A 15,288-nucleotide genomic window follows, 5' to 3' on the forward strand; every position below is an offset into this window, starting at 1 on the left:
TTTGTCCATAAATACGTCTGTCTGAGGCACCTTCATTTCTATCAATAACTTGAAAAACCCTTTTCCCTAAAACCCGCCCCAAACCCCCATAGGTTGATTGGGCTTATAGGTGAAAAACCCAAAAATTTTTTTTTGGGGTCAATGGAAAAAAGGTCCGGGTCACAGGGCCTGAAAATAAAAAAACCCCCTTTTTTACAAACAAAAAATTTGAGAACCACTTGACCCCAAAATGTTAAAACCCTTCATGGGAGGGACTCCATCCCTGGAAATGACCCCTATTAATTCTGGGGCCCCCAAAATAAAAGGTTAAAGGGTTTCACATGGGCCAAAAAAGGAAAACTTTTTTAAAGGGGGGGCCGGGAAAAGGGAAAAAACTTTTTTAAAAACCATCCCTGAAACCATTTGACCCAAAAAACAAGAAACTTCATGGGATGATTGGCTGCCAGTGTGTCATTATTGCATTTTTAGTCCCCTAAGCCAAATCACAGTGTCTCTTTGACATGCTCTTGTACCATGTTGACTTTTGCCTACTATAGTATGCTTTTGGTGGAACAAGTGCTTTTTACCACCTGACACAAAGTGGGTCAGGGTGAGGTATTGTGATCGCCCCCACCCCTCTGGTGTCCCTCCCCTCCGGCGTCCGTCCACCTTTTTCCTTTTTTAAAAAACATCCCCCTAAACCCAAAAGGCCCAAATTTTTATGAAAAATTTACAGGGATGTTCCCTTGGGGTGGGGGTTTTTTTAAAAATTGTTCAAAGAATTGAATTTTCCCTACAGAATTCTGGTTGCCCATGGCAACCAAAAGGGAAAAAAATTTAAAAATCTTTTTCTCAAAAACCAGAGCCCCAGAGCTTAGGTATTTGGGGTGAAACATTTTCCCATTTGGGCCTCTACAAAAATTGTCCAAATCATGACCCCCGGGGTCAAAATTTTCCCGCCCCCGGGGTCACTTGATTTTTCATGGGAAAAACTTTAAAAATTTTTCTTCTCAAAACCAGAAGACCTAGAGCTTAGTATTTGACAAGTAGCATTGCCTTGGACCTCTACTTTTAAATTTTTCCAAAACAAACCCCCGGGGGCAAAAATTTACCTCACCCCCCGGGGGCACTTGAAATTTTCATAGGAAAAAAACTTCAAAAAATTCTAAAAAAAAAAAACCCGGAAAGGCCCAAGGGTTAGATATTTGACAAGTAGCATTGCCTAGTGGACCTCTACAAAATTTTTTTTCAAATATGAACCCCCCGGGGCAAATTGACCCCGCCCCCGGGGGGTTTCTTGAATTTTTAAAAGGAAAATCTTAAAAAAAAATTTTTTTAAATAAACCCCCGAAGGCCCCCGATCTTAGATATTTTAAATTTTAGCTTTTCCTAGGAGACTTCTACAAAATTTATTTTAAATCCTGACCCCCGGGGGAAATTTTACCCGCCCCATGGGTTACTTGATTTTTACATAGAAAAATCCTAAAATAAAACCCCTAAAACCCAGAGCTTAGATAATTTTATTTTTAGCACTGCCCAGTGGGGCCTCCCACAAAATTTTTTTCCCAAAAACATGACCCCCCAAGGGGTTTAAAATTTACGCCAAACCCCAAAGGGGGCACTTGGGTTTTTTGTTTGGGGAAAAAAATTCAAAAAATTTTTAAAATTAACCCGAAGGGGGATAAGCTTAGTAATTTTACCTGTAGCATTGCCCCTTGGGGGCCCCTACCAAATTTTTTTCAAATCATGACCCCCGAGGTCAAAAATTTAACCCCCCCCCAGGGGTCACAAATTTTTTAAAAGGGAAAAACTTCAAAAAATTTTTAAAAAAAACCGAAGGCCTAATCTTAGATATTTGACCCTGTACATTGCCCAAAAACTTCCCACAAAAATTTGTTCAAATTCCCTGACCTCCGGGGATCAAAATTTACCCACCCAAAAGGGGTTTTTTTTTTTTAGGGTTTAGCGAAGAATTTTTTTCAAGAAAGCAATTAAATTCAGGTGAGCGATATAGGGCCATCATGGCCCTCTTGTCTACAAAAGCATCATCCAGTTAGTATTCATGGTCAAGGGCAGGGCCATTATTAAACTGTACATTACATGTCCTGCATTTAAATTCCAAATTTTTCAGGACTGTAGAACTAAAGAAATATTATTTTCTTTTTTGGGCTGAAGAAGACCTAAATACTTTTTTGTGGGAAAAGACTATTATTTGTGTACAAACATTAAAGTGTTAATGGGGGAAAAGGGCTTTAAGAGTGTTTTTTCCACACAACCTTTTACTTTTAAATAATTATGCTAATACATTCCCCTTTTAACTGGGCCCAAAAAATCTCAAGTTTCTTTTTTTTTAGTTTACATTGCGGGAAAGGGTAAAATTTAAATTTTTGGGAATTGTAGGTGACAACAACCCTTTCCCTTTTGGGGGGAAAGAATAAGCTTTTGTGTAGAAGATTTTTTTACAGTATGTAATTTATAAATTTCCTTTAATTATCCCAAAAATATTCGTTTTAAACTTTTAAAAGAGGTCATTTTGCTCGTAAATTGGGAAAATTCTGTTAGTCATTAGAATGTTAAAACATACTTGATGTTGAATAGAAAACTTTTAAAAATTCACTCAAGGCCCTTTTAAGGGAGTTATTCTGGTTTTGGGGCACAAATCAATGAAGATCCCCTTTTAAAAAGAAAAACATAGATTTCCCAAACAGGGCTTGTTGGAATTTTTTAAATGAATTTCATTATGTTTTCCCGGGGGACAGTGGGGGGTTGAAAGGTATTATTTTCCCCCCACATTCTAAGGGGGAAGTCAAGGCTTGCCCGGCATTATAAAACCCAAAAGGGTATTCCCCCAAAAAGGGACTTGTAACCGTCATATGACATGTTTTTTTCCGGGGGGCTAGTCATTTAAAAGGTGAGAGGCAAAATGGGGTTCCCGTCTGAACCCCTTGGAAACTGACTGGGTTTTTTTAGCACAATCCCTTTTTTTGACCTAAGGCAAGGGTGCTTCTGAGACAGGGTTTATAAAACCCGGCTAAATATGAAACTAGTATTTTCTTACTAAAAACTCCCCCGAAAAAATGCCCCCCCAATTTTTCCCCCCACCCCAAAAAAAAAAAAAGAGAGAAAAAAAAAAAAGGAAAAAAAAAAAAAGAAAAAAAAAAAACTTTTAAAAGTTTTTAAAAAGACCATATTGATTTTTCTATTGATTTCCCCTTTTAATGAATGAATTTTAACAGTTTTTCCCCCCTTTTTTAAAACAAAAAATTCGCTTTTGGAAAAAACAGTTTTGGGGGTTTGGGGGGCATGTAAAAAGTGGGGAAATGTTTTTAACCCGGGGAATTTAAGGGACTTAAGGCAATACCCCTTTTTTTTTACAGTAAATTTAATTAAAAATTTTATGATACAATATAGGGTGAAGGTTTTTTGAAAAAAAAAAACCCACTGTTTTCTTTTCTTTTGAATAAATAGAAAACATTACAGTTACAAATAAAATGAAAAAAAGTCAGATTTTGATCAACATATAAACTATTGGGATACAGCCCATTAATTCAATTTAAATTTTCCCTTTGATATAAATTTAAAATTAAACCCTTTTTGCTTAAAAAATTTTAAAAAAAATTTTTTATCTTTTGGGAAAAAAACATTATATGTTAAACTTTGAATTTACACATTAAAGGAAATTTTATGAATTTTTACTGGGGCTTTGGTTTGAAATATCCTTGTTTTGGGTTGGTTAAGGTTTATGTAAAGAAGACATTTTAAAATGTTTTTGACCTTTTTTTCTTTTTTTTTATTGGTTTTGGGGGTCCAAGGTTTTTTCCCTTTTAACACTGGCCTTTCCCCGTCCCTTTATTTTCCGAATTTGTACATAACATTTCCTTTTTAAAATTAAAATGCATGGGGCTCTAAAATTTTAGTTTAAAGATCACCTGAGCATCTGTTGAAAGTTTTCACTTTTTCTGTGTATCCTAAAAAGAATTTTTTAGGGGGGGGGGGGGGGGGGGAAAGGGGTCCTAATTTTTGTTCTGTCCCCTATCTGTCAGTCTTTTATGCACACAAGTTTTTTCCCCGGACAACCCAAAGCGATTTTCACCCAAAAATTTTTCAAAAATTGATCTTCCCCAGCCAAATTATGCATATCATAGGCATGTTTTGAAATTTTCAGTGGAGTTATGGCCCTTGAATAGTCAAATTCTATGATATCTGTGTTACTTTGTCTCTTATACTTCTGGTTGGAATTCTACCAAACTTCCTAGGAATGATCAGTGCCAAGCTTAGTTGTCTTACTGTATATCATTGGAATGTTATGGTTCAGTGGTTTTTACTGGCGTTGTGGGCCCCAAAATTTTTGGCATTTTACAGTATCTGTTTGTAAAGGGGGAAAAGAAAATGTGTTTAAAGACAAACAATCTCTATTTTTAAGGGAAACCCAAAAGTCCCTTTTTACATATAAAATTGCCCCCATTTCAGATATGTAAAAATTTTTTTGTGTTTATAAAATTGTGAAAGAATTTCCTTTAAAACCTTTCCCCCCTTTTAATTTTTATTTTTCTTTCTTTTTCATTTCAGTTTATAAATAAATTTGGGATATTTCCCAGTTATTATGAACAATCATAAGGGGGGGGGGGGAATTAGTTTTAAAACTGTTTTTTAGCTTCATAAATTTTTTTCCAAAACTGTCCCTTTGGGTTTCAGGCAAAGGGAGGTTTAATTTTTAAAAATTTAAAAATTTTTCGACTTGCAATTTTTAATGAATTTTTTATGTAAGTGTACAGTTTAAACACAAGGGCAGTTAAGTTCGCAAGTGTTTTTTGGCCCTTGACTTTATCAAAAATGCCGTATTTCTAAACATAATTTCACTCAAATGCCAATGTTTTTTTCACCAATCCTATATGAATTGAAATTTTAAAATGTTCTATAGGTTTTAAAATCCTGTGAAAATGGGCCACATTGGGGGTTTAACCGGGTTTGGTCCAGTCAGTTAAAGTCCCCCGCAAATTTAAATTTTGTTGTTTCATCAATGAATTTTCTGGCAGTCTTCCCCGGCCCAAAAGAAAAGTGCTTTAAACTGTTGGGAAAAAAGTTAAAATTAATTTTGCCCCTTTTGTGGGAAAAGGTTTTTAAAAAAATTTTGGGCTCTGAATTAATTCAAGACAGCAGCTCTTGATGTGTCACTGATAGAAGAGCACCCTCCCCTTTGATTGCCTTTTATCCACTTTTTTCCAAGGGTTTTATATCTGTTGAAACATTGTGAAAATGAACCTCTGTTTTATTGATGATTTTATAAGGCTCATCTCTGTGATATAACCATTCTGTTTGATCATAATGGATGAAATTACAATTTCATTTCTCAAATGAACAAGAATTGATGATATTAATATTTTTTCATGTGTTTTACCGTAAATGGTACAGTAAATGCTACAGTTAATTGATAATTGTTTAAATTTCTGACTGATTAAGTGTGGCCATCCACAGTGCTTGAAAAATTCACAGCTTTACACCTGTTTATCAGAAAATAATGGGTTCAGAATTCTTTAAGAAAATCTCTTAAGATTACTTGTTTCTTTAAAACATTGTACTTGTGAATTCTTTGGTACATTGCACATTTTGATCAAGTCTAATAATTAATACACTTTGTGTAAGTGGGCAACACCTTTGTGAAATATACAAAATTGATTGGTCAGAATGGTTATAAAACACGGGTGGTAAACGCGCAATCCAATTCCCGCCAGGAATACGCTAAAAATGGGTTGCGCAACGTCCGGTGCTGGTGTTGCGTGTAAAAATAGACGAAATTGAGGTATATGAAGTTATGATTTTGCTTAGTATGAGACAAGAATAAATTTTCTCGAAAAAAGCAAAATGCTATTCGACACAAATATGGTAATACATCATATGTGTAAAATATCTGGTTTGTAATTCATGATTCGGCTCCATTATCACAAAAACTAAGGCGTCACGAAGCGTTAAAACAGTATGAAATCAACAAAAATTGAAGTTTCTGACCTCATATGCCTAATCTGAGGACATCTTATGCTTTTTATGATAACTCAACTGTTATAAAGTAATGAATATCAAAACTATTTGCTTCAAATCCTGCTTACGGGGACATAATTGACAAAAAAATCATCGGGAATGGGGTTGCGCACCGGGAATGGAGTTGCTCGTATACATCATAATGTATATAATGTATCCATAAAACTCCATTCCCGGGGCGCAACCCCATTCCCGTTTATTTTTGCCAATCTTTCCCCCAAAAGCAACATTTCATTCAAGAGTATGTAATATTCATGACTGTTTTACAAGTGTTTGATCATTAGAAGCGTTACATTTCCAGAAAGAAGGCACAAGAGCTAGAAAGTTTGCATTTTTCATGATTCAATGCTTTTTTGACAGCTCGAGTCAGCAGAGTTTTCGTGATAACTGAGCTGATTCTTAAATTAATAAGTTGGTATTTCACACATATGATCTTTATTCATTTTTGTGTCGAATAGCATTTTGCTTTTTTTCAAAAGCACTCGTAAATGTGTCATTATTTACAAAAACAAAAACCCACCTACCTCGATTTTGTATATATTGATGCACAACACCAGCACCGGAAGTCGCGCAACCCATTTTTAATGTATTCCCAGTGGGAATTGGATTGCGCATTTACCACCCGTGTATAAAGTACCTTTGAACCAAAGGTGAAGAATAATTGTCAAGAATTGCCGTCTCTTTTATCGAGAACACACGAAGTCTTTTCATCTGGGGATCAAACTTCTGACCTCTAATTTGATTGTCTTATACCAGTTCCTTCAGAACATTCATGAAGGTTGGCCTTAATTTCAACTTAATGTTCATGCAAGATATTCAGTTACCTGGACCCTTTTTCAAGTGAATTAATTTTGTAATTTGGAATTTTCATGTAGCAGATCACCTTACATAATTTGATAAGGTAAGGCAGAAAGGTGATTTCTTTTTATATTATAGCCTCAAGCAAAAGCAAGAAATTGCTGTCTATGCTATCTATCTACACTGTATATATAGGCAGTGAAGGCAGATATCTTCTTTTTGCTTTAAACTATGGTACTGCAGTTAAGTAGCACCTATGATGATCAGTGAACCATAAAGTGCACATTTAACAGGATGTTAATGGTACCTTTAATGATTAAACTATATTCTGAGTGAACATAACTGGATACATCATTAAGTTTGATAATAGCATATTGTGTTTCTGAAAATTAAAATAATAAATTGATCTGTATAGCACAGTGCTTTGAAGTAGGTATTCCTGAGGGATCTTTCACTTTATACTGTATGCATAAAGAATTAATTAACAAGTATCTTGTCAGAACTCATCTGGGAAAAATATGAAATTAATTTCAAGAGAATAACTGGTGGTTCTGCATAATAAGTCATATCTCAGGTGGGCCTTTTACATTTAAGTGTCTGAATTCATTTGAAGAAATGGTACATGGTCTGATGATCAGTTTGGTTCTAATTTGCATTGAGAGAATCAGGTGCCATTGTGAGGTAGATGTAATACTGATGTGCTCACTCTGTGCTATTAGGTTCCGAGTGAGGACATAAAGTCTCAGAATGCAGCCGTGCCATTGGTCAATTTTAGGACTCGGAATTCTGTGGAAGATAACATAGTGGATGCATGCAGGTGTTTTGAGAATGGTACTCTAATCACTGTGGCCTAGTGGTTAAGGCGTCCGCCTCAGGATCGGGAGGTCGAAGGTTTGAGCCCCATGGGAAGCGTCCGTCCGGGGGATGTTTGTCATGTGAGACTCATTCCGAAATGCCCGGTTCATGAGCCGCGAGCTAGTTAATTGAATTGTTACCGATTTCTATCCACCTGGCGCCTGGCAAAGTGGTAGTTGGTAATTATTGGTATGCACAATAAAAAGGTGTCTCATAAGCCAAATTGGCTGGCCCTTTCAATAGGGGTGACACTATAATAAACAAGACCTTTACCTTTACCTTTTTATAAACATTGAACTCTGGTTAATCGGGGACAGAATGTGGGTGTACATGCATACAAGATAGATCCCAAAGATGAAAAAAAGTGTTCTGGAGTTTTTATGCAAGTTTACACCACTGATTGAAGTGAATATAATACTGACAGATTTTTGTTGAAAAATAAAGTACCAGTTCTGTATATAATTGATACAACACACTTTTCAACAAGCTGTCTCATTAATTGAGCATTATAAATTATAACCCTTATTTGAGGTGATGCATATGACAGATATTGTTTTCATAACAATTAATGTTGTAATCTGGATTGCCACCTATAGCAGTTAAATATTGTAGGTCTTGATTGACAAGTCCCCTTCATTGTATGTTACAAGGAGAACAAGGTTTGACCCAAGCAGGAAGATTATTCTCCATGCTGTTCCATATAATGATTTTAGTATCTCTATAATTATAACAGATCCATTTCTGTCAAAGATGGCATTAAATCTTGTGTCAGATATAAATAATGTTAATGTTTCTTTCTGAGAGTGTTAAATTTTCTACATTTCAGTGGAGTTACCGCCTGTGAAAAGAGAAAATGGCAGCAGTAAAGTGTTCACGTTTGACCAAGGTGATGAAAAAGAGAAAGGGGAGAAAGAACAAGAGACCAGACTCAACATTGAGGTAACTGTCTGGCTTAGCTTGCAGTAAAACAACTTTTTTAGTAAGGCAATGGATTTTAAATCCTTGGAGTCAGCTGCTTAAATGTATTTAACTTTTGTTGGAATTTAGATAATTTTTTAGCTTGATTATTCGAAGCATATGTAGAGCTATCCTACTCACCACGGCGTCTATGTCGGTGACACACCTTGGTTAAGTTTTTCTTACCAGACTTCACATTTTGACAAAGTCTTTTGAGATAAAGCTTTTTACAACTTTTAATACATGTGTATCGTCACGATGTCCAGTTTTAGGCAAGAGTACATAACTCCATCAAGGATTTTGGCTGAATTATGGCCCCTTTTAGCTTGCAAATCTTGGTTAAGTTTTAAGCGCAAGTTAATATTTTGTGTAAATTGTTTGACATAATTATGGCTTTGAAACTTTATCCCCCGTTTATTGTAACAGTCTCTATCAGTAGGCAAGAGTACATAACTCTGTCAACTATTTTGGCTGAATTATGGCCCTTTTTGGAGTTTGAAATTGGACAATTTTCATACAAGTCTAAGTGTTGTCAAAACTATTTGACTTGTGGCTTTGAAACTTTGAACACGCGTTTATCATCATGATTATCATCTGTACGCAAGAGTACATAACTCTGTAAACTCAATTGGCTGAATTATGGCCCTTTTTTCGACTTGGAAATTGGTTTAGTTTTCATACATGTCAGTGTTTTGTCAATCCTATTTGACGGGTTATTTTGAAACTTTGAACACTTGTTTATCATCATGATTTCCATCTGTAGGCAAGAGTACATAACTCTGTCAAATTTTTTGGCTGAATTATGGTCCTTTTTGGACTTGGAAATAAGTTAAATTTTTCATACCAGTCCATATTTTGTCTAGCCTGTTTATCATATGGCTTTGAAACTTTGACCACTTGTTTACCATCATAGTCTAAATATGTAGGCAAGGCTACATAACTAGGACAAGCTCAGTTATTGCCCTTTTTTGACATAGAAATTAGTTCAGTTTTGCATATGCCATTCAATATTTTGTCTAAACTGACATATAACTTTGAAACTTGGAACACTTGCTTACCATCATAGTCATACATTGCCTTATGGTGCGGGACTTATCCAGACCCACAAATACAGGTACATTGTTTGTCTTATCTATTTATTTTCTTTTGTCTGAAAGTCAGTGGTAATATTTTGACTCCATACTTCCATCAGTTCTTTGGAATAGTCCAGAGCGCTGTCAACAGACAGCTCTTGTTTTGTAGGTGTTTGTTTATGTGTACATGAAAACATTGTATTTGTGAGAAGGCAGTCTGTTTCTTATGAAGGTGCTTGTAAGATGTCAAAATAGATTTGGAAATTGCTACCAAACATTATATCATGGTTGTAATGAGTAGGAAGTTCATAAAAATCTATCCCAGATCCAGATGTTAATCTTATATTAATTATCTGTTCTGTTTTATTAGCTCACCTGAGCAATGCTCAGGTGAGTTTCTCTGATTGCTCGATGTCCGGCGTCTGTCTGGCGTCTGTCGTTTGTCAACATTTAGCTTGTGTATGCTATAGAGGCTGTATTTTTCAACTGATATTCATGAAATTTGGTCAGAATGATTACCTTGATGAAATCTAGGCTGAGTTCGCAATTGGGTCATCTGGGTCCAAAACTAGGTCACTAGGTCAAATCAAGGAAAAACCTTGTGTATGCGATAGAGGCTGTATTTTTCAATTGAACTTCATGAATTTTGGTCAGAATGATTACCTTGATGAAATCTAGGCCGAGTTTGAAAATGGGTCATCTGGGGTCAAAAACTAGGTCACTAGGTCAAATCAAGGTAAAACCTTGTGTATGCTTTAGAGGCTGTATTTTTCAACTGATCTTCATGAAATTTTGTCAGAATGATAACCTTGATGAAATCTAGGCTGAGTTCGAAAATGGGTCTTCTGGGGTCAAAAACTAGGTCACTAGGTCAAATCAAGGAAAAACCTTTTGTATGCGATAGAGGCTGTATTTTTCAATTGATCTTATGTATTTTGGTCAGAATGATTACCTTGATGAAATCTAGGCTGAATACGAAAATGGGTCATCTGGGGTCAAAAACTAGGTCACTAGGTCAAATCAAAGAAAAACGTTGTGTATGAGAAAGAGGTTGTATTTTTCAACAGATCTTCATGAAATGTAGTCAGAATGATTACATTGATAAAATGTAGGCAGAGTTTGAAAATGGGACATCTAGGGTCAAAAACTAGGTCACTAGGTCAAATCGAAGAAAAATATTGTGTATGCAATAGAGGCTGTATTTTTCAACTGATCTTCATGAAATTTGGTCTGAGTGATTGCCTTGATGAAATCTAGGTCGAGTTTGAATATGGTTTATTTGAGATCAAAAACTAGGTCACTAGGTCAAATTAAAGAAAAAACTTGTGTATGCGAAAGAGGCTGTGTTTTTCAGTTGGTTTTTATGAAATTTGGTCAGGATGTTTGCCTTGATGAAATCTACGTCGAGTTTGAATATGGGTCATCTTGGGTCAAAAACTAGGTCACTAGGTCAAATCAAAGAAAAAATTTGTGTATGTGATAGAGGCTGTATTTTTCAATTGATCTTCATGAATTTTGGTCAGAATGATTGCCTTTATGAAATTTAGGCCAAGTTCGAAAATGGGTTATCTAGGATCAAAAACTAGGTCACTAGGTCAAATTAAAGAAAAACCTTGTGTATGCGATAGAGACTGTATTTTCAATTGATCTTCATTAATTTTGGTCAGAATGATTGCCTTGATAAAATCTAGGTCCAGTTTGAACATGGGTCATCTAGGGTCAAAAACTAGGTCACTAGGTCAAATTAAAGAAAAAACTTGTGTATGCGATAGAGGCTGTGTTTTTCAGTTGATTTTTATGAAATTTGGTCAGGATGTTTGCCTTGATGAAATCTACGTCGAGTTTGAATATGGGTCATCTTGGGTCAAAAACTAGGTCACTAGGTCAAATCAAAGAAAAAATTTGTGTATGTGATAGAGGCTGTATTTTTCAATTGATCTTCATGAATTTTGGTCAGAATGATTGCCTTTATGAAATTTAGGCCAAGTTCGAAAATGGGTTATCTAGGATCAAAAACTAGGTCACTAGGTCAAATTAAAGAAAAACCTTGTGTATGCGATAGAGACTGTATTTTCAATTGATCTTCATTAATTTTGGTCAGAGTGATTGCCTTGATAAAATCTAGGTCCAGTTTGAACATGGGTCATCTAGGGTCAAAAACTAGGTCACTAGGTCAAATTAAAGAAAAAACTTGTGTATGCGATAGAGACTGTATTTTTCAGTTGATTTTTATGAAATTTGGTCAGGATGATTGCCTTAATGAAATCTAGGTCGACTTTGAATATGGGTCATCTGGGGTCAGAAACTAGGTCACTTGGTCAAATCAAAGAAAAAACTTGTGTATGTGATAGAGGCTGTATTTTTCAATTGATCTTCATGAATTTTGGTCAGAATGATTGTCTTGATAAAATCTAGGTCGAATTTGAACATGGGTCATCTAGGGTCAAAAACTAGGTCACTAGGTCATATCTAAGAAAACGCTTGTTTAATCTCAAGAGACCAATTTTTTGGTCCAATCTTAATGAAAATTGGTCAGAATGTTTGTTTCCATGAAATCACTAGGTCAAACATGTTTTACACTGTTATGGTGTGTTTCTTAGGTGAGCGGCCTAGGGCCATCTTGGCCCTCTTGTTAGGTTTAAAGTTGCACTAATACACAATTTTTTGTCATAAAGCGACTTTCCAGCTTTTGGTGCTGGAAGAAGTGACTCAACAGATGCTCCTGTGGGCATTCACCCAGGCTTGAGCTTACACCTGGGTACAACCTGGGTACACCACTGATCTTCCATAATCGAGCTGGGTGATTTCAGTTTTAAGAAACATTCTTCTTCCTAAGAGAAGACCAAGTGATTCAAGGTCAAAAGTACTTAACCACTCAGTCATGCAGGTCTCATGTAGTAATTTTATATTGGTCTAAAAACCAAAACATTTCCTGCCTTTTCCATAAGAGACCCTTAGAAGTGTTGACTAAAATGGAAACTTTGAGAGCTTTAATTAAAGGAAACTTCTTAACGGCTACTTGATCTGTTCAAACAAAGTGTCCTGTTTCAAAGGCTTATATCTTACACTTTATTATTCATTTATTCCTGGAAAGGTATCTTTGATACTGAAGTAATTGGCTATAATTATTTTAATATGGTATATCAAAAGATGGTAATTAAGTTAGTGTGTCTGACATGACATATAATGATATTGCAGTGATAACCTTTAGCATTTTTCTCAGCAAAATATGAATAAGATATTTTGCATGTTAGGGCCTATATATTTAGCATTGAAATGTGAATATTTTGTTGTTGCTTTGATTATATTTGTTAAGTAAGTTCGCGGATTGATTGCTTTGAAGAAATGTAGGCTTAAAATGTTTGTTAATACGAGTTGCCAAATGTGTTTGTTATGACAATTTCAGTGTCTGGTCAGATGAGTATTTTTGCGCAGTATTGATAAAGCAAATTATGCAGTAAGGACAGATATTTTTAGCTCACCTGTCACAAAGTGACAAGGTGAGCTTTTGTGATCGCGCGGTGTCCGTCGTCCGTCGTCCGTCCGTGCGTCCGTGCGTCCGTGCGTCCGTGCGTCCGTAAACTTTTGCTTGTGACCACTCTAGAGGTCACATTTTTCATGGGATCTTTATGAAAATTGGTCAGAATGTTCATCTTGATGATATCTAGGTCAAGTTCGAAACTGGGTCACGTGCCATCAAAAACTAGGTCAGTAGGTCTAAAAATAGAAAAACCTTGTGACCTCTCTAGAGGCCATATATTTCACAAGATCTTCATGAAAATTGCTCAGAATGTTCACCTTGATGATATCTAGGTCAAGTTCGAAACTGGGTCACGTGGGGTCAAAAACTAGGTCAGTAGGTCTAAAAATAGAAAAACCTTGTGACCTCTCTAGAGGCCATATTTTTCATGAGATCTTCATGAGTATTGGTCAGAATGTTTATCTTGATGATATCTAGGTCAAGTTCGAAACTGGGTCACGTAGGGTCAAAAACTAGGTCATTAGGTCTAAAAATAGAAAAACCTTGTGACCTCTCTAGAGGCCATATTTCTCAATGCATCTTCATGAAAATTGGTCAGAATGTTCATCTTGATGATATCTAGGTCAAGTTCGAAACTGGGTCACGTGGGGTTAAAAACTAGGTCAGTAGGTCTAAAATAGAAAAACCTTGTGACCTCTCTAGAGGCCATATTTTTCATGAGATCTTCATGAATATTGGTCAGAATGTTTATCTTGATGATATCTAGGTCAAGTTCGAAACTGGGTCACGTAGGGTCAAAAACTAGGTCATTAGGTCTAAAAATAGAAAAAACCTTGTGACCTCTCTAGAGGCCATATTTCTCAATGCATCTTCATGAAAATTGGTGAGAATGTTCAGCTTGATGATATCTAGGTCAAGTTCGAAACTGGGTCACGTGGGGTTAAAAACTAGGTCAGTAGATCTAAAAATAGAAAAACCTTGTGACCTCTCTAGAGGCCATATTTTTCATGAGATCTTCATGAATATTGGTCAGAATGTTCACCTTGATGATATCTAGGTCAAGTTCGAAACTGGGTCATGTGGGATCAAAAACTAGGTCAGTAGATCTAAAAATAGAAAAACCTTGTGACCTCTCTAGTGGCCATATTTCTCAATGGATCTTCATGAAAATTGATCAGAATGTTCATCTTGATGATATCTAGGTCAAGTTCGAAACTGGGTCATGTGCGGTCAAAAACTAGGTCAGTAGGTCTAAAAATAGGAAAACCTTGTGACCTCTCTAGAGGCGATATTTTTCAATGGATCTTCATGAAAATTGGTCAGAATGTTTACCTTGAATATATCTAGGTCAAGTTCGAAACTGGGTCACGTGGGGTTAAAAACTAGGTCAGTAGATCTAAAAATAGAAAAACCTTGTGACCTCTCTAGAGGCCATATTTTTCATGAGATCTTCATGAATATTGGTCAGAATGTTCATCTTGATGATATCTAGGTCAGATTCGAAACTGGGTCACGTGGGGTCAAAAACTAGGTCAGTAGGTCTAAAATAGAAAAAACCTTGTGACCTCTCTAGAGGCCATATTTCTCAATGGATCTTCATGAAAATTGGTGAGAATGTTCAGCTTGATGATATCTAGGTCAGGTTCATAACTGGGTCATGTGCGGTCAAAAACTAGGTCAGTAGGTCGAAAAATAGAAAACCTTGTGACCTCTCTAGAAGCCATATTTTTCACGAGATCTTCATGAAAATTGGTGAGAATGTTCACCTTGATGATATCTAGGTCAAGTTTAAAAGTGGGTCACGTGCCTTCAAAAACTAGGTCATTAGGTCAAATAATAGAAGAACCTTGTGACCTCTCTAGAGGCCATATTTTTCAATGGATCTTCATGAAAATTGGTCAGAATTTTTTATCTTGATGATATCTAGGTCACATGTGCTCAAAAGCTAGGTCAGTATGTCAAATAATAGAAATAACGATGTCATACTCAGTTGAACACTGGGTCATGTGGAGATAGGTGAGCGATTCAGGACCATCATGGTCCTCTTGTTTGTAAAGGCATTAATAAACAGGAAAAATCAACAACAACAAGTGTAGCGTTTGTTCATAG

General features: G+C 35.9%; 1 protein-coding gene across 1 annotated transcript in view; it reads left to right on the forward strand.

Moving 5' to 3' along the window:
* Positions 1 to 15,288, forward strand: part of LOC123548638 (protein naked cuticle homolog 2-like) — an 85,054-nt gene that overhangs the window by 47,455 nt on the left and 22,311 nt on the right. The window contains exon 5 of the mRNA XM_053546890.1: positions 8,482 to 8,607. Coding sequence (XP_053402865.1) covers positions 8,482 to 8,607 — 126 coding nt within the window. The remainder of the gene's footprint in view (positions 1 to 8,481; positions 8,608 to 15,288) is intronic.

Source organism: Mercenaria mercenaria, chromosome 6 (genome assembly GCF_021730395.1).
Source record: "Mercenaria mercenaria strain notata chromosome 6, MADL_Memer_1, whole genome shotgun sequence".
NCBI lineage: Eukaryota > Metazoa > Mollusca > Bivalvia > Venerida > Veneridae > Mercenaria > Mercenaria mercenaria.